This window comes from Brassica oleracea, chromosome C8 (genome assembly GCF_000695525.1).
Source record: "Brassica oleracea var. oleracea cultivar TO1000 chromosome C8, BOL, whole genome shotgun sequence".
Classification (NCBI taxonomy): domain Eukaryota; kingdom Viridiplantae; phylum Streptophyta; class Magnoliopsida; order Brassicales; family Brassicaceae; genus Brassica; species Brassica oleracea.
The window spans coordinates 23,382,168-23,407,360 of NC_027755.1; the positions used below are offsets into that span (position 1 = coordinate 23,382,168).

General features: G+C 37.6%; 4 protein-coding genes across 4 annotated transcripts in view; 1 reads left to right on the forward strand and 3 right to left on the reverse strand.

The window, feature by feature from the left end:
- Positions 1-8,094: 8,094 nt before the first annotated feature.
- On the reverse strand, positions 8,095-14,918 carry LOC106312331 (uncharacterized protein At1g21580-like). The gene is made up of 10 exons (XM_013749814.1): positions 11,057-14,918; positions 10,540-10,741; positions 10,297-10,447; positions 10,087-10,183; positions 9,851-9,925; positions 9,626-9,716; positions 9,268-9,541; positions 9,148-9,190; positions 8,974-9,077; positions 8,095-8,674 (listed from the first exon to the last, which is right to left on the reverse strand). The coding sequence occupies exons 1-10, from the start codon at positions 14,877-14,879 to the stop codon at positions 8,282-8,284; spliced, it is 5,253 nt and encodes a 1,750-aa protein (XP_013605268.1). The 5' UTR covers positions 14,880-14,918; the 3' UTR covers positions 8,095-8,281.
- Positions 14,919-15,732: 814 nt separating this feature from the next.
- Positions 15,733-18,957, reverse strand: LOC106312601 (proline-rich receptor-like protein kinase PERK15). Its single transcript, XM_013750173.1, has 10 exons — positions 18,586-18,957; positions 18,420-18,499; positions 18,127-18,355; positions 17,428-18,042; positions 17,088-17,336; positions 16,851-17,014; positions 16,696-16,775; positions 16,472-16,619; positions 16,234-16,383; positions 15,733-16,164 (listed from the first exon to the last, which is right to left on the reverse strand). The coding sequence occupies exons 1-10, from the start codon at positions 18,731-18,733 to the stop codon at positions 15,916-15,918; spliced, it is 2,112 nt and encodes a 703-aa protein (XP_013605627.1). The 5' UTR covers positions 18,734-18,957; the 3' UTR covers positions 15,733-15,915.
- A 2,448-nt stretch (positions 18,958-21,405) lies between these two features.
- LOC106311567 lies at positions 21,406-23,468 on the reverse strand. The gene is made up of 6 exons (XM_013748770.1): positions 22,939-23,468; positions 22,760-22,828; positions 22,553-22,657; positions 22,268-22,387; positions 21,975-22,064; positions 21,406-21,878 (listed from the first exon to the last, which is right to left on the reverse strand). The coding sequence occupies exons 1-6, from the start codon at positions 23,389-23,391 to the stop codon at positions 21,762-21,764; spliced, it is 954 nt and encodes a 317-aa protein (XP_013604224.1). The 5' UTR covers positions 23,392-23,468; the 3' UTR covers positions 21,406-21,761.
- Positions 23,469-23,550: 82 nt separating this feature from the next.
- The window catches only part of LOC106311565 (epidermal growth factor receptor substrate 15-like 1), a 6,086-nt gene continuing 4,443 nt past the window's right edge, over positions 23,551-25,193 (forward strand). The window contains exons 1-2 of the mRNA XM_013748768.1: positions 23,551-23,979; positions 24,267-25,193. The exon at positions 24,267-25,193 is cut by the window's right edge and continues 115 nt beyond it. Coding sequence (XP_013604222.1) covers positions 23,833-23,979; positions 24,267-25,193 — 1,074 coding nt within the window. The 5' untranslated portion in view covers positions 23,551-23,832. The remainder of the gene's footprint in view (positions 23,980-24,266) is intronic.

Consider the following 25,193-nt stretch of genomic DNA (forward strand, 5'->3'; position numbering starts at 1 on the left):
AACTCTCTTGAGAAGTTTATCTCTTGGATTTTGATTGTTATGTTCTTGTGTTATTGTTGATTTCTTCTCTATTTCTCTACATGATTAATCTGAAATCCAATATGGGTTTAAGAGGAATCATGGAGATTAGTGAGTAATCACCTTTTGAATTCATGGGTTAGGGAGATTAAGGGTGATTAGGTTAGTTCTAGGATGTTTTAGTGTAGATCATTCTTGTTCCTTGCTAGTAGAGTATTCTTAATGCATCTTCTGAGTTGGCCACTCAAAAGTTGATCAATAGGCATTTTCCACCCGAAAGGTGTTTGATGAAATGCCTGAGACAACTCTCCTAGGCTTTTAGTATACTTTGCCAAAGACATTTGTTGTTAAAGATGCTAAGATAGCTAATAGACTTGTTAGTAATGATTGCTTTCATATTATTCAACCAAAGACATTTGATGTTTGAGATATGTTAGCAAATGAGCATTCATCTAGACATAGAGCTTGCTTAGAATTGTGTCTAGGCTTAAGGTTGATAGTTTGATTGATCATTTGCCATCCTTAGTTCGATACTTGATCACCCAAGGTCTAATCCCTATGCCCATGAGTTCTCTTTTCCCTTAGTCAAGAAAGTATCATTATGTTATTGCTTTCTAGTTTTAGTCATAGCTTAAAACCCATCTAAATCATTGGTTGCACTTAGATTAAGTGAGTACTTGCATTCTCATTGCTTTGATATCCCTCAGAACTGGTTCGACAATCACTATACTACAACATTTGTCTTAGGAGCCTTGAAAACTCCTAACATCACTCACGCGATTGTCGACTCTTTGGAGGCATACTTCCTGATTCTGGGGACGACTAGACCAGCCAATCCAAGCGCCAACTCACCAAAAACGTATCTAGAGAGAGAAATAAAAGTAGAGAGAAGGGAGAGAAAGTTGGATACCTGAGTCTGCAGAGGAGAATGACGAAAGCGAAGGAAAGAGGCCTATTTATAGCAAAGACGGAGGCACACTTCCCAAACGCAATCATTAGGTCTAGAAAGGACTAAATGGGCCTCAAGGGCCGCCTACATGCCCAAGAACCTACTCGCGACGGTTCGGTTTCTCGTCCAAACCGGTTTCCGGTTAGCAGCCAAACCAAAATCAATCTTCGGTTTACACGTAGACCGGGTTTCACCATTAGATGGTTCGCGAGTAACCTCTGGGCCGACTAAAACCTGTCCTCTGTCGTGAAAACGATGAGAGCGGAGCGGGCGAACTTCGACAAAACTTAAACTTTACTCAAGCGACTAAACGCGTCTAACGGTGATTAGGATTTAAAAAACGCGTCTAATGCACCTCCGCGGTCACTTCGAGTAGAAAAGACAGGCGACTAAACGTGCTTAACGACAACTTGGAGGGCCGAGAAAAATGTGTTCTCAACCAAGGATTGAAACTCACGAAAGGAAGACCTCTGCGATCTTTCTACTCGGTCGACTAACAATGGCACGTCTCTAGCATTACGTCCTGTTATATGAACAAACCTGACCCACAAATTCACTGAGACCGACAAGCCGCTCACAAGTGAACTGGGGAGGGACTTATTGTAGGAGATGGATTACATCCCTCCACAAGGCCCATCGAATAACATGACCTAGCCCAGCAAGCTTGCCTAATTTATTCGGCTCGGCGAGTAGAGGGAGTTTAGTCGGCTTAGCGGCTAAAGACGTCAGCTCGACCCTAGAGTACTTTAAGCCAATCGGCTAAGATGATCAGTCGTACTCGGCTTAGACGAAATAATACCAAGGCCCGCATACTCGGCCTTTGGTGACAGGGCCCATAGGATAAGTGCGATTAGGGCATCACGAACAGAGGCGCTATAAGAGTGGAGGAGGAGGCAACGAGCAGAGGACTTTTGGACAACCTACACACTAAGCGGCTAGATCTAGGGTTTCTAAACGATCATTCTGATCTTGTTGCTTAGACCTCACATCTTGTCTCCTTATTTCCCATCAATCTTGTAACCCTTTGTCGGATTCTAATAAAAACGTCTTTAGTCACCCATCCTGAAGTTCATCATTCCGATCAACTGAATCTCGTACAAACAATGAAGAATACAAAATATATTCTTCAAAAAAGAAAATCAGAGACCTCTATATCAAATTTTTTTATTATCTGATTCTTTTTCACCCGATAGAGAAAATTCAGAGGACATTCCATAGTCTAAAAACGAACTTCATGGATAAGTTCATTTTAAATCCTCATATTATAGACTAACCTATAAATATTTTATCATTTATAACCTTTTTTTTGATACAGTCTTCCAAAACATCTATTAATTTTAGTTTTCATAAGATATTATTATATTTTGTTACCAAAATATAACAATACAAATTGATATAAAAGAATTTTAGTTAACTTAATATCAAAAAGAATTTACGTCAATGATATTATAGTATCAAATGAATATCTACATTGATACGTAAACACTTATTTTTAACCTAATTTTTAAATCGCGTCCTCCAAGAAATTGCACCATAAAAACCACATATTAAGTAAGAATTTAGAAATTTAGTAAAATGTCTATTTGACAACTTAGAAAATTTGAAGTGGACAGAAACAAATTGGATTATCCATGTGAAGATTAAAAGTATATGTAAAGAATCATTCACCAGGATGCAACACGGTGTTGATCGACGCAAAGGTACATGCAATTCAAAGTAATCTATACTTCTCTTTTATATACCAATACAAATGATTGATTTCTGTTAAGGGGCTTAAAATTCTAGCAAGAGTGAGAAACAAATTCATTCGTCGGTACGAATCTTATACTCCATCCGTTTCCGAAAATAAGATGTTTTAGATTTTTTACTTGTTCCACAAAGATAGATTCTCTATATATTTAAGGTATTTTTTATGCTTTTAAGAAACATTAAATGAAAATATTTGAATTGATTAAATTTCATTGGTTAAAAGTTATTGGAAAGTGGATAATAAAGTAAAAAAAAATTTAAATTATAAATATTTATTGAATTCTTGATAAGCGTAAACACTTTAAAAAATCTTACTTTCGGGAACAGAGGTAGTATAATAGAAGGAACTTGGAATCCAGTTCATGGAAGTTATTAACACTAAGCTTTAAGTTAATTTTAATTCTGTTGCATGTTCTCATATATTTTTTTTGTTTTTGCAGTAACAAGAAAATATATCAGTGGGAATAGGTTGATAAATCATTCGTAAATTAAATTTAAGAATTATCAAAGTCAATGTAATTTCTTAAATAGTGTCATTTGTTAACATTTTAGAATAATTAATGAATTCTATTTTTTTATTATGAATCACTGAAATATAATATTATTATATTTTCCAAATATTATGCATGTATAGTATTTATTATTATAATACATTCAATAATTATTTAGGTTTGCTATTAGGAATTTTTATTGTTAATTGACCCAAAGATAATATTAACTTTGATTAACTTTAAACATATATGTTTTAATTTTATGGGTGGGCCTTCAGATTTGGTGTTTTGAAGCCAGTGTTTCTCTACGAATTTGACCAATGATCGTATCACTGGCGAGACTAAATAACAAATTAAATCACTCGAGCTTTGCTATATAAGATTAATTAACATTATACTAATACACATACCTGATATAAACATAATATAATTCTTCATGAATTGTGATATCATATTCTTCGGGATATACTGGGTGTCCATACTAGATGTATAAGAAAACACGTGATATAGAATAATAGAAACAACTTTTGATGAAGAGTCGTAAAAATATAAACATCAAACTAAGTGGATAGTGAATCTGATACAAACATATCAATACTACATATCAACATACATGAATCATTTATTGCATATATATGGTCTACTGGAACCAAATAAAAAGTAAATAATATTTAGAAGGCCACAAATGTTAAAACATAAAATTGTATTTATCATAACCAAAAAATCATATTAACGTGTGTCGTCCACCTAGTACAATAATATATTAAAACAATTGTTTTTAAAATAACTGAATATTGGTTTATGGGACTAAAATATCAAAATAATTTTATTTATAGAAATTATAACTCAATCATAAAAATAAATAGCAGATAAAAATACTTAAAATTTATTTTATAAAATTAAAACTCAAATAAATTATTTCAAATAAAATTATTATTTTATTTATATAAATTAATAACTCAATCATAAAAATAAATTTTAGATAATAATACGTAAATTTATTTTATAGAATTAAAACACAAATAAAATATTTCAAATTATTTTGAAATTATATTTTTTTCTACAAAACCTTGTGTAAGAGTTTTGCTTTGATACAATATAGTATTTAATTAATTATTAATTAATTAAAAATAGCATTTTGTTCAAAAGGAAACAAAAATTTCATTATTATTGAACCCACAAATTTAGGTTTTGGCTGGTTTTAATAAATTGATCAAAAGTTTGAAATGTTAGTCTTGCTAAATTTAAATTTTAGAAAATCTATTTTGTTGGATATTTTTTTTTTAAAATCTTAAATAGTTTTTAAATGTATAAAAAAATCAAGAAAAAATGTAGTTTGTTAAAGAAAAAAAACGATTTTTTAAACACTATTTTAAAATTATTATAGTCATAGTCGATTAGGGATAAGTTGAATCAATACTTTAAAATTATAAAACAATCAAGGCCATGGATTTTGTTTCTTTTATATGTAGGAGAAGATTAGGGAAGTTAGTTTGATAAAGCGAACTATAAACAACAGAAGCGCAAAAGCACAGAAAGCAGCAGAGAAGTAGCGAAAAAGTTTTTTCCCGAGAAAGTAAAACTCTCCTTTTGATTTGAGATTTTCAAGTAGGCTTCTTGATTCTACTTCGAAATGATTGGTTCCTGTTTGCTCTTGCTTGTTAGTGATTGTAAAGTAGCTCGTAATCACACTTAGAATATAAAGAACTTGCTCTCTTTATTGAATGCTTTAGAAAATATGCTCAAAACTAAAACACTTCTCTCTCACGTTATATCAGGCCACAAGCTCGACATGTATATATATTAGAGTCAGTGCCGGTCCGGACTTGTGAGACGCCTAAAGCGAAAAAATAATATTTGCCCCTTAACCATAATTTTTTTTTAATATATATTATGTATATAATCAAAAAGTACCAAATATTATTAAAATTTAAAGCCGTTTATAAAAAAAAATCATTTGTAGCTCATCTTATATATATATATTTGCAGTTTCACTTGGCTAATTTTTATCTATTTTTATTCTTTTGTGCAAATAAAAAAAGATTTTTTTTATAAAATAAAGCAAAACTTATGATGAAAATCACTTTAAATTCAATTTTATTTTGTAATTTTTATTGATTTTTTATAGTCTCATAGAATATCAGAACCCTATAATAAATTTTATGTTTGTTTGCATTTCAAAAGTTTCTACAAATTTACAAAAACTTACCAAAAATGAAAAAGAAGGAATAAAAAAATTGTTTTAAAGGAGATGAAGCTATTCCTATTAAAATTTAAAACCAATCACAATGGAAGTATGGAATGTATATACTAGGCATAGTTTATAATTCAAGTTATTTGTTGTAACATTTATTGTTAACAGAAAGAAAAAAACTGGAAAGATGTTAAATTGTCTTTTATTTTTTGTCAACTGTTAAATTGTCTTTTAATAATGTCTACGGATAACATATACGAAATCCTGTGTATTTTTGACGATTATCAGAAAATGAAAAAAAGGGACATGTAACAAAATCATGTTTAGAAGGTAAAAATGAATGTGCAAAGTTTCGAACATGTTTGCTCGAGACAGGAAGAGGAGTGCACAAGACACTAGACTAAAGTTAACTTCTCATAAATTGGCGCCCCAAAATTGTAATATTCTCTGGCACCTAAAGCTCTTGCTTTATGGGCTTTAGCCCAGGGCCGGCCCTGATTAGAGTAAATTTCATTTTCCTACTAATAGATCACTCCTAATACTACTAGGTTTATAACAAGCCTATCTTATCCTTAACCAGCTTGTTAAATGATATCTTGAGCACCAAGCTATCAAAGCTCACCCAACAGATTGTTTGTTTTAGGTTTTCATTTGTTGAATCTCTAGCGTTTTTCAATCTGATTTCGTGTGAAATTATGTGGGTACTGACTGTTTCGATTCACTTTTATCTTGCTAGATTCTGAAATTGTGATGTTTATTAATGATTTTGATAAGGTTTCCTGTTTAGGGTTTTACAGAGTTTCGAGTTTGTGAAACGTCGTAGCTGCTCTCATTTTGATTTTTTTTTTGTCTTTCTTTCTCTCTTTTGTGTGATCGCTTTTGGGGGATTGTTGTTTCTAGTTGAGCTGACCTCGACTAGAATTATTAGTGGGTTTAGGATTAAGAATTAAAGAGAAATGAAAAGAGAAAAAAAGATATTAATTCACTTTAATTGTGTGTAGATGATGGTCTGATCATCGTTTTCCATGATTTTAATCTGTTTTTTTTTCATGAAGAAGAGATTTGCGTCAATCGATGTTCTTCTAGCTGGATTATTGGTAGTAATTATTTGACCGTTGTAAGTTGTGATATGATAAGACCCCTATGTAGACAGCAGAAACTGATGTTCAAAACGACAAAACTTTTTGTTGTGCACAAAACTTGTAGTAGCGAGCATAGACTATCAACTTGATAATCTTTGCTCTCGCTACTACAAGGTTGCAGGTGTCTAATGCCAAGTTGATAGTCTATGATGGATGAAAGAATCGCTTCCACTATATGGATTTGATTGTTTGGATGTTGTTGTTTCTAAGATAGTGGCTCACCATGATGCATTCAACCTTGGCTCGACCGTGAATGTTTGAAGATCAGATGCTCCAGTGATAGTTCCAGTGTAATAAAGCTTGAGTTCTGATCAAAGGAGCACAAGTTCCAATTCCATGGAACAACAACTAGGCTTTGCTTCATGACAGTTCCAACTAGGTTTTGCTTCTTCTGAGTAATAATAATTTCATCACTGTGTATCTCAAGACTTTTCAAGTGGCTTCAAGTTTATTTATGTGTTTGTTGATCTCTATCACTGTCATTTCAAGTGCAATTTAATCTATTAAAAGTGGAGTATAAAATTAGATTACCCCTTAGTTTAACCAATTATTTACAGTGTCATGCCATTGAGATATCTATTGGAACCTATATTTAAGTATATTTGTTTTTTTCTAATTTAAATTATAGATTTCCTTAATCGAATCTTAACCAAAATAGATTATTCAATAGATTTCCGAATATATTTCGTATAAACGTATTAAATGTTTTTGATATTTATTAGTAATAAATAATAAAGGAAAAACCACATATCATAATCAATTTATATAATATATAAATAAAAAATAAAATAATTTATGAAACACCGTGATATAATAAAGGATTAAAATAATAAAAATATAATTATTCAATTAATAAATAAAATTGTTATGTTTTAAAATGTTATACTAACAATTAGTTAATACATTTTAATTTATAAATATATATTATACCATTTAGTAAAAAAAAGTTTTAAAGTGAAAAGAAATATTCAGAAGGTCAGAGGTCAAACTCTAGGAATAAACAATAACAACGCGGAATAATTTTTTTTAACAAATTTATTTTAAGGGTGCTAAAATTTTGGAATTAGAAAGATTTGTGCCCAACCTATATTGTTTTTTACTACGAATGATTGAAATTTGCATCAGAATATTTTATTAAAATTAAAAATTTACTTTTTTTTTGTTATAACTGCATAGTTTACTTTTCAATCAAAATTTATGAATAGAAGGTGCAACTTTATTTTGTGATATATGTTTTTGTTTGTAAAAAATAATTTAAAATATATACTACAAAGTTTTATGGAGTAAAAGCAAACAAATTTTTGACTTTAAAAATTATGAAATTATCTGCAAAAATGATAGAAGTAAAGAAAGAAGAAAATCATACATGTTACTATAACATTATTTTATTCAAATAAACCTTAAACGTTTGAAAATATTGTTAATGTTAAGAATATTTACCATTAATGAAAAAAAAACTTTTATGTATATAAAAATGAAAGCAAACACCCAAACACCCGCGCGTTTGCACGGGTCAATGTCTAGTAAACTTATAAAAGAAAAGAGAAGATAGACCAACAAAAACAAATGTATTCCAATTTGGATCGTTTACAGATAAATAACTATGTACAAATCGAAAAGAGAACAAAAGCTAAACTAACTCCCTAAAAAGCTACAAGATAACGTATTTGACAAAAGACACTGTCTTTCTAACAGAGAAAGCTTACCTTTGTAGTCACCCAAAACTGATACTTGCTTCTTACTGCATCAAAGCCACTGGTCTGATTAGATTGTAAACCGAAACCGGTTCTTCACTAGCACTGGAGACAGATTCCTCGCCGGCTAGATCACTGTTATCACCTGCTTCATACTCGGTAGCTCCAAGGAATATGAAGTCAAGGCCTTCTTCTATTCCAAAATCTGCACTGTTAGTAGGACGTCTATCCACTACCATTGGCTCAGACTCAGAAAAGACTTTGTGACGCGAGCCAAAGTAACGCCCACGGGAATTTCTCTCTGATGGCTCGGCTGGTCTTTTCCTCTTTCTTCCTTTGCTTTGGTTCTTGGGGTGGTGGAGCTTGCATTTCGATCCTTGAGAGCATGATCCAGTGGCTTCGAATACTGGGCAGGTGTAGGAATGCTTCTTCCGACACTGTTACCATTATGTAGAGACAATCCGCAATCTTAACTTCATCAAAGTGTTTGTGAGTGAATCGAGAGGGATATTAAAAGAAACGTGACATGAAGCCAGCGAAGGATCTCTCTTTCCCTTATACTCCTTGTGGTATTAGTCAACGTAATACGCTTATATTGACGTCCTCGAAAGAAGTATAAAGGATCAAGGTCGCTATAAGAGTCAGCAATATTCATAAAACGAGCATATTCATGTGAAAAAATCAATAAAATGAGCTAATCGCAAACCGTGCAGTGTATTCTAAGTTGAATCCTTACCTCGTCACCGTCTGAACAGTATCCTTTTAAGAACCCATCACATATAGCTGCACTGGGGTTGACATGCACATGCCTATACGGACACGCATCATTATTGCATAAGCCTGCGTTTATAGGAGGTATTAGTATTGCGCATAGCCGCAATTGGGAGCTTTGTACAATGGAAACTATTACCTTGCAGAAAATAAGAACAATCTGGCATCCTTGCTGGAATGACCTGTGGAAGAAATAAGTTCGGCAGTTAGAGATTTTCTGTGGAGTAAAACTCTGTAGCAATGACTTTAGTAGGACAACCTTGTGAGTCAATTTGCAAGTTTCATTGGCACACAAGCCATTCAAAAATTTGGTGCAAACTGCAATTTTCGAGGGGTCGTGAACATAGGGACACTTCCCGTCATCTTTGCTGCATTTCCCAAATCTTGTGAAGAACTGGCAGTACTTCTTCTTCTTTTTAGCCGACCGCAACCGAACATTGTGCAGGCTCCATCTGACCTTCTCATTAGCCAACGCACGAGTTCGTTTCTTTGGATCTCTGACAAGCTCGTTACCATTTCCCACGCGAACATATCTGCAAAATTGGATTCAAAAGTTCGACTCAGGCTCCAGACTGTAGAGAGTAAAATTAGACAAATTTGAATCAAGGATTACATACTCTTCATTGCCTATCACCAATCTCTTTGGAATGAACGGTCTTTCTGCGCCTTTTCCATTTTCAGTAGGTCCAGAGCACGGTGAATCATCATCTGACAAAGAATCATGTCTTAGTTCGCAGAGATACGTCATGCCAAGACTCTCGTGCAACTAATGAGGAAACTAACATGTGTGTATGGTCGGACCATCCATATACTATTACAAAAAGAAACTCCAAATATCCTACCAGATATTCTCTGAAGAGTTCGCCTTGAAGAATCCATTTTATAACGAAGGGAACCAATTCTGAAAACGCGCTCCCCTGAAAAACAAAAGTTGATAAGAAAAAAACCGTGAGGTATGCTGAAATAGTCATCCGGGCATCTCAAAAAACAGCAAGAAGATAAACCAAGACAACTGAAGTTGGAGCTTTGTGCGAACAGGCTAGGAGGCCTAAAAGAGAGAATAATTCGTCCGACTTACGTGTCAGATGGTTTCTGCTTGTCATCCTAGTAGTACTTTGTCCAGAATGCTTTTCACTTTCTTTCTTCGAAAATTCAGCCGCAGTCAAGGTAGCTTCCTGTACAAACAGGGAAAGAAAAAGAAAGTTGACACCACTTTCAGTTGTGCTAACTGCTAAACAAGCAAATCCTTACGCAGACAGGCCAAGGACAATTCAGTGAAGATATTAACCTGATTAGCTTTTCTCGAGTCTCTCTCAATGGACTTGGACCATTTCAAATGCGAACCACCAAGACTTAATACCTTGGATTTTCTAAGTGAATACCCATTTGTTGATCTTGTATAAACCGTATGTCTCTTCCTCATCATGGACAATTTTTGGCTGAAGATTAGAAGGCCCTGTCATCAAGTTTGCAAACACGAAAACAAAAGCGGTGCAGCCTAAGGAATATGAGTACATCAGATGCTAGATACCTGCTCTTGGAAAAGGAACTATTTCGCAAAGCAGAGCCGGAGACTGACTTCATTAGTCTTCTCCAGTATGTCACTCTTTTCCAAGGAACAAGCTGCGGCAAGATCCTCTGATAGCGCATGTGACTTGTGCGCAATCTTGACTGTGGATCATTTTGCGTCCAAACCAGAGAAAATTTTGAACGCTTATATGGTCTCGTGACAGCTGCAAATAAGAACAAGGGACCAGTTACTTAATTTATCGCATCTGGTTATGGGTGCAAAACAGCAAAAACATATGCAAGTCCATTAAAAGGGACTCTGATACGCCTGTTTCTGTAGGAAATCTTAAACCATGGATTGTGCGCTCCTGAAAAAAAAGAAAAGGAATAATGCCAAATTAAACCAATTATTCATTTTCTATTCCAGGAATTAACCATCATCTGTTTACGATCCCCTAAAGAAACATGCGTATCAGAATCAATTTGAACATAGTCCTGATAGATGCTCAAATAGCATATATTTACTTCACTTTTCATACCAGAGTGGGAGAAAGCTGCGCTAGATGATCTTTTCGAAACCATGGTTGTAGCGGCTTGTGAATCTAATGCATCATCAGGTGAGTGACTGACACAGCTCGCTGAAGTCCTTACTAGCTGATTTTTACTTCGCTTGAAATAGCCATCAGAGGTAGGAATCAACTGATTTGCCTTCCTTTTTACATATACCGTTCTCTTCAAATTTGAAGAATCCAACTTAGGATGATTTCTCTTCTGCTGGCAATCTGAAGCATAATATGTCTGAATCAGTGTGTCAGATGTCTTGGATGCATCTCCACCCGAGTGTGCAACATTGGCTTCTTCAGATGTAGCAGAGTCCATGATAGACTCAGGTAAACCAGAGATGAGGTGATCCCTGCTGTAAGATAACGGAGATTTTCCTGAGGAAGTAACAATGGCATTTGATACTTTGGAGGTGCTGCTATCTGAGGAAGGATTTGACTGCCTCTCAAGAGTGATTATTTCTCCTGTTTTAACAAGAGAACCATACGAGGGTTTTCGTAGAAGGCTATTCCCTTTACGTACGTAACTACTACTAGATTGGGCAGTCACAATGGGAAACTTCGGTTGTGTAATCAAAGTCGGCGACAACGGCTTGACAGCTACCAAAGGAGAGGCAGAAGTATCAAACTTTCGATGCCATGTATGACACTTATTGGAAGGGTTAGCATCTTTCTTAGGGCCAGAGACAAAAGGCAGGGCACGGGAAAACCTTTTCTGAGCAGAGTAATTCGATTTCTTTTCCATGTTTTCTACATCGTACCAAGAGCTCAGAGATGTCTTACTTTGGGAATCCCGATCTCGGACAGATATTACATGATCTTTACCGTTGGAGTGTGATCTTGACAGAGGAACACCTGAATCACCAAGAATTTCAGCTCCAGAAACGTTTACAACAGATGACCAAACTTCACCGTCAAATATATCAGTCTTAACCCTGTTCAGTGAGTATTTCTCTTGACCGCCAACATCAGATGTTACATCAGCTTCTGGAGTTCTGCACTTAGAGGTTCCACCAGATGGCTTTGCTTTCTCTTTGCAAGTGCTAGTGTCATCAACCATAGAAGCAACATGAACTTCACTCCGTATCTGCCTGTACAGCCTTGGTGGGTTGGATAGAGAACCACATGGAACTGAATCCCCACTAAACGCAAAAATATTCGTTCCCCCAGTTCTGTACTTAATAGTACCACCAGAATGCTTTGGTTTCGGTTTATCTTTGCAAGTTTCATCAACTGTAGCAGCAACATGAATTTCACTCCGTATCTGCCGGAAGCTCCGCCTCGGTGAGCTGGATAGAGACTGACTTGGGAACACTGAGCCCCCAGTAACAGCCACAATATCAGTTCCCCGAGTTTTGTAGTTCAAAGTTCCACCAGAAGGGTATGTTTTCTCATCTTGAGTATCTACATCAGGCTTCTCAGCACAATTATTTTCCTCATGCATGATGCCATCTCGAGAATCACTGTAGTTAGCTTGAATAGAAGTTTTGTTTTGTATCTGCTCAGTCACTGCCACCAAGGGAGAAATATGACATGGAATAACAGGACTATCAGATACCAAGCAAGAACTAGCCCTTGAAGGATCCTCGTCCAGATTTTTATTCACGGCGAGATTCCAGACAGTACCAAATGCATCAGATACTGTTGAACATGGTTGACTTTCAAGGAGACCAGATTCAGCATTAGTAACAGTTTCATAAGCAGACATGCCATTAATTCCAACTGCAAGATTTGTTTTAGTTACCAATGGAGGCGAGCCAGGCAAACTATTACAAAAAGTGGAATCTTTTTGTCTAACGTCTCGCTGAACAAGACACTCAACTGAACCATCAGTAATACCTTTGCTCAGAGAAACATCTGGCTCAGGTAAACAAACTTCCAAACCTCTAATAGTTGAACCACTTAACTGATCCACAGAAGGAATTTCTGCAGGATAATGAGATGCTATACCCAGATCTTCATCAGACACAAGTCTCTCGGCACTTACATTTTCCGTACATACGTCAGATGGTACTGCCATAGCTAAACCTGATTCACCACTACCTGAACAGCCATCAGTTCTTTCAACAGGCAACACAATTGATGATTCCTTTACATCAACCTTTGCAAGAGATGAAGAAGTATCTTTTGCACAAGCCTTTTCACCTTTATCACTGTCCCGATTGTCAGCCATTTCTGCAGCACTATTACGAGCTGTAGTTTCCATGGATTCTTCTCTGTTACCATTCTCATTCTCAACTAATGGATTGACCATGGTATTGGTAAATGTACAAACGGTAGAACTGTGAGCATTAGCTAGATCCCCTGAAACATTATTATTTGCATTAGCAAGCTCTGTCGAAACATTAGGGATCTCCAGAGAGGCAGAGGAAACTGGACACTTGGGGAGACCCCTAGAGTCATTTTCAAGAGACAGAGAATCTACGTTCTTATTGATCCCCTTGCTGTCATCTTCCGCATTTACATCCATCACTGATAAATTCGTTGATGGTAAACAATCCATATCCACATCTTCACAAGGTTGAGACCGAACACTACCAGCAAAACGAATTCTTGCTTCAGAAACCCCGGAGAGATCAGCAACTGTTGACCATGATATAAGTAATTTCTTAGGAGAAGTATTAGTCTTCTTCTTCACGTTGTCTTCCATCTCCATACCCTTCGGCAAAAGAGCTTTACAACCAGTACCCGTTCTGTCCAACAGATCTTCATGAGACTTCAGTATACTTTGGTTTCCATTTTCTTCAGTTACCGAAGCCTTCTCACTTTTATCAGGCACCAATGCTCTTCCAGCTTTACTAGACCTAGGTGTCACAGACCGGCATGGGTGGATGCCTGCACTGGCAGGTGAAGCTACAGACTTAGCTACCAAGCGATTCGATTGAAACGAAACATCAAGATTAACTGAAGTTCTCCCCCTTTGATTCTCCACCAATCCACGATCAGAATAACCAAAGTGTTCTTTACACTTAAACGAATTAGAGTTAAACCTTCTCCCACTATAACTACAACGGTTCCGAGCATTCTCTCTACCGTTCAGATGGCTTCTTGGAGTTTCAAGCCTAAGAAGAGCACTCTTCTTCTGCGTTAGTTTCCCAGGTGTTCTCTTCGAGTCATTGCTCCCCTCTCTCCTTCCACGATCTAAATGATAGTATTCATCCCTTCTCCGCGCTTCATTCCACCTCAGGTTTCTAGCCCCTTCACTGCTATAACCAACACGTGAAGATAAACTCCTATGTCCATCATCTAAACCCCTAAAACATTCTGCTTTTAACTGACCACGGTCTTGATAGTTTCCATCTATCCTAGCTGCTCCGGATTCTTTTCTCAAATGTCCAAGATTACGAAACTCATCTCTAGACCAAGAACCACCATCTAAACCACGATTAATGCCAACACCTGATGAATCCCTCCGTCCCTGAGCAGCATCCACTGTCCATGAATCAAGCCTTCTATCACTGTAACCAACCCCAGCAGACTGAGAGATATCTCGAGATTTCTTAAACGACAACGGCTGCGAAACTTTTTGAGACTCATAGCTATATTTCTCAGGAATGCATTGAAGATGCTGTTGCGGCGGCTGTTGCTGGGAGTAGTAGGGAGACGGCTGATTAACCGCCGGCTTGAGTGGAAGATAATGGAGACGTTGCTCACCGTTTTGGCTTGATGGAACGTAGAAGTTAGGGCTATCGGGATGAGATTCACGAGGAGGAGGAGGAGGAGGAGGCACTGGCGGCGGCGGAAGGAGGGGAAGAGGAGGATTCCATTGGCCGTAGCTCGGATTGTAATGAGACGAATCCATAGCTGATCTTCGTCAACACGATAACGGCGAGGATAATACAAAAAACGAAATTTCTTCCGAAGCGCGGCGACTCTTGGCTGCCGTATTTATCTACCTGCACACCCCTAATCTTATTGGGCCTTGTTGGGCCGAATAACTGTTATTGGCTTTGACTGAATTAATTTCGCGAGAATTCAAATTTGTATGGTAAAAAAAAGGAAAAGAAAGATTTGATTCGGCGGCTAATTTGATTAGCATTTATTTCGTCAAATCAACGTTCCCTTTTTAAAAGCAAACGGAATCTTGAATATGACAGGAAGATTAACTGAAATTAATTTCACGGAAATTCAAATTTGTATGCTAAAAAGGGAAAGAAATATTTGATTAGAATGAGATTCGGCGGCTAATTTGATTAGAATTTATTTCGTCTAATCAACGTTCCGTTTTAAACCCAAACGGAATCTTGAATAGGACAGGAAGATTTAACTGAAAATTAATTTCACGAGAATTCAAATTTGTATGCTAAAAAGGGAAAGAAAGATTTGATTAGATCATTAGAATGAGATTTGGCGACTAATTTGATTAGAGTTTTATTTCGCCCAACCACGTTCCTTTCAAACGCAAACGAATAGGACAGGAAGGTGCTTACGTCGTGTATTAATTACTACAGGGCCATGATTTTGACTCAGTCACACATGGTTGGTCTCTCAGATTGTGATAGGCACTATAGAGAAATAATACATTTCTTTCTTTTTTTTGAACAAAAGAAATAATACATTTCTAAATTCTCGAAAACATTATTATATGAAATTTTATTTCAGTAAGATAATGCTAGAAAATGACAGTGAGACGTACGACGGTACGAGCATTACAGAACGGACAAAGACCATTGACGGTATATGCACATATTGTATTTCTGTTTTACCCCCAATTAAAGCAAATATTTCCAAAACAGGCCCCAAAAAATTAAAAGCTGCATTTACAACCCTAAACAGGTCCCAAGATAGTCTTCACCATCTCAGCTAAGAAAGTTTTGCTGTTGTGTAAAGAACCAAGCTCAATTGAAGCTCGATGAGCGGCTTTCTCTGCCTTTAAGATAATCCTCCACGGAGATGCCTTGCACCATGCTTCTCATGGAGATAGACTCCTCGTCCTCCATGTCAAGGAACGCTACGTTAAGATGTGACTGTAGATTAGACCTCTTCAGTTTCTCGTCTTTGAGTAGCTTTGAATCCTCTAAACCGTTACTAACTTGTTCCTTAGCCCATTTTAGCATCTCCACGTCACCTTTAAGAAGATTCAACACCTGCATTTTCACAACACAACATCTTATTAACAACCGTTATTACACGCCAAGGTCTAGATAATGACTCACCATTCCCATCTCTGGCCTAGATTGTGGGTTATGCCTTATACAAAGAGTGGCAGCTAACGCCATCCTCTCCATCTGGTCACTATTATTGTGATTAACCAAACTCTGGTCTAGTAACTGAGAGTAATTTCTATCATCAAGAATTGGTTTCGCCTGCACGTGTCATTACATTATCTGTTAATTAGCAAACTAGCAGAGAGAAAGGTTTAGACCTTTCAATGTAGTAGTAGTATCCACATACCCACATGACAAGACTCTCTCTAGCCTTTGGGGATTCGCTACTAACAGGTTTTCTTCCAGAAAGAAGCTCGAGGAGTACAACACCGTACGCATACACGTCTATCTTATCGTTCATCTTACCATACATAAAGTACTCTGGAGCTAAGTACCTGCGCCAAAAAAAAAACACATAACATTGTCAAGATTGTTCTCTCTCTAACCAACTTTGATTTAGTTTTTTCTCACCCAAAGGTGCCTGCAACATCTGAGCAGATGATCTGCGTTGTAGATACCGAAGCCCACTTCGCAAGCCCAAAGTCAGAAAGCTGTGAACAAGAGCTTCCTTGTAAGTATCTTCTTATATAATGATAATAGAAAAAAAAACTGAAAAAGACACAAACCTGTGGCTCAAAATCATCAGACAGTAATATGTTTGATGACTTAACATCTCTGTGAATGACAAGCTGTGGAGCTTTGTTATGTAAATAGTCCAACGCCTCAGCTACTCCCAAAGCTATCTTATATCTCTCGTTCCAACGAAACACAACATGATCCTTCCTGTTGCCTAATTTTCAAAACCATGCGCTGTTAGAGAGCCACAAACATTACAAGTGGCTAAAAATGGTTAGAGGCTTTACCATGAAGATTCTCTTCAAGGCTTCCTCTTGAGAGATAATTGTACACAAGCAAGAGGTTATTGTTTTCAAAGCAGTAACCCAAGAGGGAAATAACGTTCTTATGGTTTAGCGTTGTGATGATATCAATCTCTGCCGCAAAATCCTTCAAGATGCTTTTGGTTTGCTTGAGAATTTTCACCGCAACCTCTCTGCCATTGGTCAGGTAGCCTCTATAAACCCTGCTGCTTCCTCCTTTTCCGATGAAATTATCTGGAAAAAAAAAGACATTGTTTTTCTCTTAGTTAAGACATAAAAAACATATTACAAAGAGTCTTAAACATGGTTCTTAGAGGAAACAAACCAGGGGAGAAATTGGATGTGACTGACACAAGTTCCTTGTACTTAAAAGATCGGCAAGATGTGGAGAAGAACCTCTGATGAAGACCCTCAGGAGAGCAATTCAAGGTCATAGAATCATTACCACCAGGAACAGTAGCTAGACTTTCATTATTTAAGCTAGACAACTGCTTAGCGTTTGAGCTACTAACGAGAGAATTGGTCCTAGAGGGAAGCTTGAGAACCCACTGAGCAACTGGTATCTGTCTGAAGGAATAACTTCTCGGGACGTTGGTCAACACATCAGGAGAAGCAACACGACAAAGCAGAGGCCAGCCTGGTCTAAACTCAGGCAGTTCGTTTACCAGCATAGTGATGAATCTGGTCAAATCTTCTGGAATCTTTACTGGCTCAGTGACCACTGACTTGTGGAAATCATCTTGATCGCCATTACAGCTAGATGATCTAGATAGATCTCCACAAACAGAGAGATTCTTCCCGAGGCAGGAAGACACTAAAGCCTGCCGTAGACTACAGCCATTGTAACGATCCTCCTCCTCCTCCCAAGTGTTAACTACTTTTGTGTTCTTATGCATCTGAAAGAAGCTAGACAAAGTGTTCCGACCAGCATTGCCTTTTCCTATGAACAAACCAAAAGAGTTTCAAACAATTAAACGCACACAAGTCACCATGCAAAACCTTAGAATACTCAAAAAGGACATACCTTTCAATGAGGAACCATCTTTCTGAAACATGACTTTCCCGTTGTCAACAGCCATAACCCAGCAGTCTTTTGACAGTTTTCTGGCTAAATACTTAGCCACATAGATAGATGAGTGGCTACAGCTTCTGGAAACTCCAACTACAACTTTGGATCCATAACATAGCTTTGCTTCTTTAACTAGAATCTTGCGAGTAGAAGAGCCTCTGCATAGTTTCAGCTTCAGCTCAACCTAATTACAAGAGATCTCTTTAGACACTGAAGGAATCAAAAGCAGACAACTTTATGTATAATACCTGTTTCAGTTTGCAGAAATCTTCATAAGCTTCAAGAACAGAGTCGAAAGTTTTAACAAGAGAGACAGACGAAGAGTCGCCTGTTCGATATACAGAGTTAAACATAAGAAAACCCATTTCCAAAAATATTAGCTTTTAATAGTATTATAAAACTAAAAAAAAGTACCATTGGTGAGAATGTGAAGAGCGATGACGGTATCACCCGGTTCAGCAACCTTGACCAAAGCCCAATCTAGAAGCTCACCGCTCGCCGCATCGAACTTCACACCCACCACAACAGTACGACCTCCTGTGACGATGCCGTTTTGCGTCATCTCTCTCTAGCTCTCTTACGAGTCACGAAAATGGTTGTCTGAGTTTCAGGTGAGTGCTTTGTGTACTTTCCTGAAGTGTGATTCCTGGAGAAACATAATCATCGTGACGATTATATGACTAGAAAACAGAGTTTCTCTTCCACTGTCTTTATGGCGGCTTTGATTTTGGTTCTGCAGGTTCTGAGAAAGAGAAGAGTAACAATGGAGCAGCACACATCTTATTAATAAATAATATAAATTCTGATTTATTACTGTACCTATTTTGGCCGTCAGACGATTATTTTATACAGTTTTCAGAAATATTCATGAATGGTGAAACAAGTCAACTTTAAAAACTTTTGTTTTTGGCTTAATAACTTTAAAAATATTATGGAGGATAAAGCGAAAACATCAGGATACATACATATTGACTTGTAACTTGTAAGAAAACTCAAATTAATGTTTTTACCACTCTTTACAGACTCATAATCTACGTACATTGTACGGCATGTTTCACCGTTATCGGTTAATTTTATAGAATAATAGAACGTAGTGGTGGTGCCGCCATGTATGATGATTACATGAGGGAGACACTATAATTTATAAATATCTACGGTTTGTTTCTAAATATAAAAAGAATTTTCATAAAATATTGGATTTATTCCTTTGTTTTATACGCTTTCATTCCTTGTCTACTTTTTTCTCTGTCGTCAACGTTTCAGATCGTTGTCTTTTGTTTGATTCTTAATTTATTTTGGTAGGTAGATGATTCAAAGATTTTTTTTTTTTTTTCATCAAGTAGACGATTCAAAGATAAGTATTAGAAAATGGTCGCAAATTTTGAGTGACGTATAAGCTTCTTAAAATATACATATTGGTCCTAATCGTTAATTTAGTTCCATTTTGAGTCTTTTTTTTTTTTTTTCTAACTGAGTATCATGGCCCCACCGAAGTGGTCTAGACCAGAGACCGAAGTGAGCATGGACGCTGCCAGGGCGTCACCATGTAGCTCACGGTGTAACAGTCTTCGGTCTCGGGTGCTGCAGCCCACATATAAATTCCGCAGTGGCCAAGGCTCAAACCCAGAGGCGGGCACTCGAGTTGGAGCTCCTCTACCACTAGACCAAAGCAACTTGGTTCCATTTTGAGTCTTTGACCAATGCTTTATCTCTCGCCAAACTTCTTAATTTTTAATTGCAATCCCATTTTATTTGAGATATATCTACACATGTGTGTTTATTTTTCTGCTTACAATGAATTACTATATCACTTTTACGTGTAAATTTTGTTCTAAACTATGGTAGCATGCACATAATAATTCATTTATCAGTGTGTGATTGTTGAATAGGGTAGTTAATGTTTGAGGTCACACGATGGGCCGGTGGAACCACTCACACAACATTGAAAGCCACTGTCGGCCATTCCGCCAAATGTCATCCCACTCACGTGAAACCCCAAACAAGCCACCGTACACGTGTCCTCAATTATAAAACTAACTGTACATTGAGAGGTTTAGAATAACAGAATACCTGCCGTTTTAGTTAGTACTTTCGGGGTTATCACGAAAAAAACGACACGCCGGTTAAGGTCCAGAAGGCATACCACATCGGCAACTTAGCAAACGGATGAATCTAAGTGGGGGTTTAGAATAACAGAATACCTGCTGTTTTAGTTAGTACCTTCGGTTATCACGAAGAAAACTACACGCCGGTTAAGGTCCAGTGAATATGCTAAAGATGCAAACGGATGAATCTAAGTGGGGGTTATTGGTTCCAGTAGTTTAGTGGATTTAGAAATTCTTTTTGGATTTAGAAATCATTGACTAATCCATTGATTCTAAAATCAGACAAACAAATTTCAAAATTAACTATATAGATTTCAAAATAAAAATAAGTGGATTATTATAAATCAATGAAATGGATATATAAAGTTCTCATTGCGTAATTATGTATCTAGTTCATCATTTTCATGCGATATATATATATATATATATATATTTTTTTTTTCTTCTTCTAAAGTTTCTTAATGTCTAAAAAAATTATGTATTCATGTTTGATGATGTATACACTTGATAAAAAAACTTATCAAAACACGCACAAACACATTGCTTATGTTATTTGAATCACAATAATGATAACTAATTCAGTATTTTCGTATGCGAGACACGTTTCGTTTGCACCTATCAATTTGAAAGTTGAAGAAGTGTCAATAAGTTCTCTCTTCGCAAGAGAAAACAACTCGAAAAACAATTCATCATCACTTTTGTAACAAGATAAGTAATACTGTAATAACACCAATTTCGTTTTTATATGTATTATACAATATGTTTGTATGCAAGACATGTGCCTAATGCATGTTTTAAAAATGAACAAAAGACGTAATATTAATGTTCTTATCAACTACGTTTATTAGGATACACACAAAAAAAAAGGAATTGGAAAACACACAATAATACAAATCCAATCAAAATAAAAAGGTTTAACTCAATATTTGCTCCTTTGTGTTTTACTCTTAAAATTATTTATAAATCCACTCAAATCTAAGTTAAAATCAAATCCTCAAAGAAATCATTTTAAAATCCATTTTTAAATTATAGAACCAATAACAACAGATTTGAAATTGGATTTTAAAATGATAAAACCAAGGCTTGGATTTTAAAATCAATTAAAACACTTAAACCAATAACACCCCCTAAGAGAAAACATTTGGATCAAAGACCGCTGAAAAAACAACTCAGTTGCAAAAATTGGAATAGTTGTTGAAGTAACAATATGCATAAACTAGCTTCTCTAGTCATTGAATGTTTGTCCATAAGACTGTTACATCTACACACTTGTTCTAGAGCCCATATCATCTACTAACACATTCATCTCTGCTGCTAGTGAAATTACCTGAGGTCAAAAAATCCCTGTCTACCATGGAACTACACATCTTGAATCTTACCCACCATATTATTGATTCTGCTCTCGTATTCCAACCTTGTATACATCATTTATGGATAAGGAAGAAAATCCACTAACTTGTGGTTTGGTTTCTCACGGGTTTTTTTTTAGAACCAGTTTGAGACACTGAAGTCTCGAAGCTTTCTGAGATGTTTCTCCATGTCTTCTCGTGTTTTGGTCCACTCTTCCCTTTCTATTACCGTTGTCGGGTCATCTCTTTCCCCCTGAAAGAATATAAACAGAGAGAAAAGTTGAGTAATGCTAGTTGAAGGGATACAAAATAACTGCCTGAAGAAATGGTTGTGTATATGGAAAGATACCACGTGTATGATTTTAAAGGAGGTTCCATTATCTCGCATCACGAGCAAGTCATCCTTCCTATCCCTTTTTCGTCCTCCCGGAACTGTCACCTGAAACAGCCTAAACCTTAATATGGGAAGGAAGATTGACCTAGCAGCTTTGAACTGTACAAGGTATCTTAAGCAAAGCTACGTGATTCAGAACTATGACATATATAATAAACCACCATGAGACACATTCAGCTCAGGTTTGTGCTCAGAATCAGAACGAGAAAGAGTGCTTAAATAAAGTGGAAGGTAACAATCAGACATACCAAAACTCTGGCTCTGGTGATTGACTTTGTCTTGGAGTCAATCACATAGATCTCTTCAAGGTCTAGCACAAACTCAGGGTCGTTTGATCTTCTATTCCGATAATGCTTCGTCAAGAAAACCTGCATTACGCATAAACAATGATCAAGACATCTGTAACCGCTGAACCAAACCAAGTAGTTTCGAGTCAACATGTTTCCTGGTGTGTGTTCCAAGCAAAGTAGCCAAAAACAAAGAGAATCCTTGCATCAACGACCTGATGAATCTAACCGTTCAAAATGATGTACCTTGGATATATCCCTCTCAGATTTATACAGAGGATCTCGAGGAGAATCAATAGGCGGTTCAGTAACATTGTAACATCCATAGTCACTCATCGCACATCGAATATACTCTACTTGCAAAACATCATTAAAGCAAAAGCCGTTATCAGCACCAGAACAGAGCATACGTGTTCCAAAGCATAACAACCAGTAAGGATTAAAAGGCGGAACCTTTTGAGGCATTGGGGCAAGAACTCTCGGAATCGAGTAAATATCCGTATCCGGAGGAGTCACATACATCTGCATCCAGCCACACCAAAACGACGCCGTATCACTTGAAACGAAACCAACTGAGAAATTTTTTTTAAAAAAAAGAAGCTAAAAGCAGAGAACTTTCTCGTTCTCCATACCTCTCTGAAGTCATAAACATCGTTATCAGGATCAGGCGGTTTCCTGATAAAGAAATCGCAGTCGAGCAAGCTGATCTTATGAAACTCGTCTTCGTTTATCCTGTAATCAACCACCATCTCCGAGTCCCATCCCTGCGTCGACACAAAGCTCTTGCTCTGCACGAACGCGATGTCCCCGTCGCCGGCGCCGACGCTCGCGGCTAAGGTAGGGTCGTACTCGACGTCGTAGTCCTTCTTGTTGTCCACTTCCTCCTCGTCCGGTTCTCCGCCGTCGGCGTCGGCGTCTTCTACTCTGATGATGGTTGAACGGTTACGACGGAGGGATTTGAGTGTTAGTGGCGCGAAATTGGGGACGGTGGGGAGAAGCCGATGCGTTTTGGCGGAGAAAGGCGGAGGAGGTTTGGAAGTGAGTGAGAGTAGAGATAAGGAGGGAGAAGCGGCGGAAGCCGGCATTAAATGATGACCGTATTATTATTTTATTATTTTATTTTACAGTAAGCTTCTGTGACAGTATGATTATTATTTGCATCTCGAGGCTCTTAATACTATATAGAATAACTTTTTTTTTTTGATCGTATCTTTCCCAAAAGCAAGCTTCTTCTTCTTCTCTTCAATCTCGCTGTACCGGTTTCCCCCCATCCCAAATCCCGGGGGAAATTAGATTTGTTTCTCTGTCGCGAGAATCATCATCATCGACCTCCGTTACTTCTCTCTCCGTCACCGATCCCAATCGAGACTCCCTGCGATGTGGTGATCTCTCTCTCTCTCCCGCCACTGGTCTACGATTGCTCGCTCGGTGTAGCCTTGTGAATAATTAGGGGTTTTTTCTACGATTCGATCGCGTGCTTCTGGACACTGTATTCGCTGCTAGATTAGATTTCGGATCATTCTCGAATGGCAGCGGCGAGGCCGGCGGGGAGCCAGGATCTGTTCGATGCGTATTTCAGGAGAGCGGATTTGGATGGAGATGGCCGTATCAGTGGAACTGAGGCTGTCGCTTTCTTCCAAGGCTCTAATTTGCCTAAGAACGTCCTTGCTCAGGTTCTTCTTCCCCCCCCCCAAACCTGCATCTCCTTTCCTTCCAATGCTCTAGATGTATCTACTTGAGCAAATTTTGAGTGATAGAGAAGCAATTTAGATGTATCCTCTTGTATGCATAGAACATTGCGTGCAATGAGGGAACTCTAAAAAATTTAAATATCATACGTTGTTGGACTATAGACAACATTTGCAGATTCGTTCAGCTATAAGTTTCTGAGCGCCTTTTGTACAGTTAGTCTCTGGATTGTTAATGGTGTAGACTTTTTTTTTTTTTTCCATCCTTGTAGGTATGGTCTTACGCAGATGCGAAAAAAGCTGGTTACCTTGGTCGATCGGAGTTTTATAATGCTCTAAAGTTGGTAACTGTGGCGCAAAGTAGACGGGAATTAACTCCTGAGATAGTCAAGGCTGCTATCTATAGTCCTGCTTCTGCCAATATCCCTGCTCCCAAAATAAATCTTGCTGCAACACCCTCTCCACAGCCCAGGGGAGTTGTGCCTGCTACACAAGCTCAGGGAGGTGCGTCACTGCCATCAGTACCGGCTGGTATGAGAGGGCCTCAGATGGGTGGAACCGTAAGCACTAGTAACCAGCAAGTAGTCCCGGGCCAGCAGAACCAATTTACTGGGCCACCTTCATCTCAACCACAGCAAAACTTTCAAAGCCAGGGTATGCCAGCTGGAGGGACTAGTGCGCCTCGTCCTGCAACCCAACCTATGCCATCTGATTGGCTCAGCGGCAGAAGTGCCGGGCCCTCTGGGCAAGTGAATTCTCAAATTCCTTCGAATCAAAGTGGATATGGTTTGACAGCACCTAACTCAGTTGCTAACAATATACCAAAACCGCATATGACAACTGCAGTAATAAGTTCTACAACAGCCAGACCTCAAGAATCAGCGCCTGTGCATAAGCCCCAAGATTCATCTGCTCATTCAGGTGCTCGTGCTCTAGATGCTCCATCCAGTCAACTGGCTGCATCAGGAAACGGTTTTCCCTCTGACTCACTTTTCGGAGATGTGTTTACAGTTGCTTCCTCGCAGCCAAAACAACAGTCTGCGGGAACTATGTCAATGGGCATCTCACCTTCTTCTGGTACAACTGGCTCTACTGTTGGAGTTGGGCTTGCAGCTTCCAGTCAGGTGACCCAGCGTCAGTCTCAGCCCCAACCCCAACCCCGACCACAGCACCACCCCCGACCCCAAATCCAAATCCAA

Bases quoted from the DNA above. Each gene is read 5' to 3' on its own strand.
- LOC106312331 (XM_013749814.1), bottom strand. From the start codon at position 14,879: ATGGATTCGTCTCATTACAATCCGAGCTACGGCCAATGGAATCCTCCT. The intron at 9,926-10,086 runs GTAAGTCGGACG...TTTGTTTTTCAG, and splicing joins AAGCAGAAACCATCTGACAC to GGGAGCGCGTTTTCAGAATT. The intron at 9,717-9,850 runs GTAGGATATTTG...ATTCTTTGTCAG, and splicing joins AACTCTTCAGAGAATATCTG to ATGATGATTCACCGTGCTCT.
- LOC106312601 (XM_013750173.1), bottom strand. From the start codon at position 18,733: ATGACGCAAAACGGCATCGTCACAGGAGGTCGTACTGTTGTGGTGGGT. The intron at 18,500-18,585 runs GTACTTTTTTTT...TATATCGAACAG, and splicing joins TCTTCACATTCTCACCAATG to GCGACTCTTCGTCTGTCTCT. The intron at 16,776-16,850 runs GTTTGTGTCTTT...TCTTGTTCACAG, and splicing joins CTGATGATTTTGAGCCACAG to CTTTCTGACTTTGGGCTTGC.
- LOC106311567 (XM_013748770.1), bottom strand. From the start codon at position 23,391: ATGCCGGCTTCCGCCGCTTCTCCCTCCTTATCTCTACTCTCACTCACT. The intron at 22,658-22,759 runs GTTCCGCCTTTT...TTGCAAGTAGAG, and splicing joins TTGCCCCAATGCCTCAAAAG to TATATTCGATGTGCGATGAG. The intron at 22,065-22,267 runs GTATGTCTGATT...AGGCTGTTTCAG, and splicing joins TCACCAGAGCCAGAGTTTTG to GTGACAGTTCCGGGAGGACG.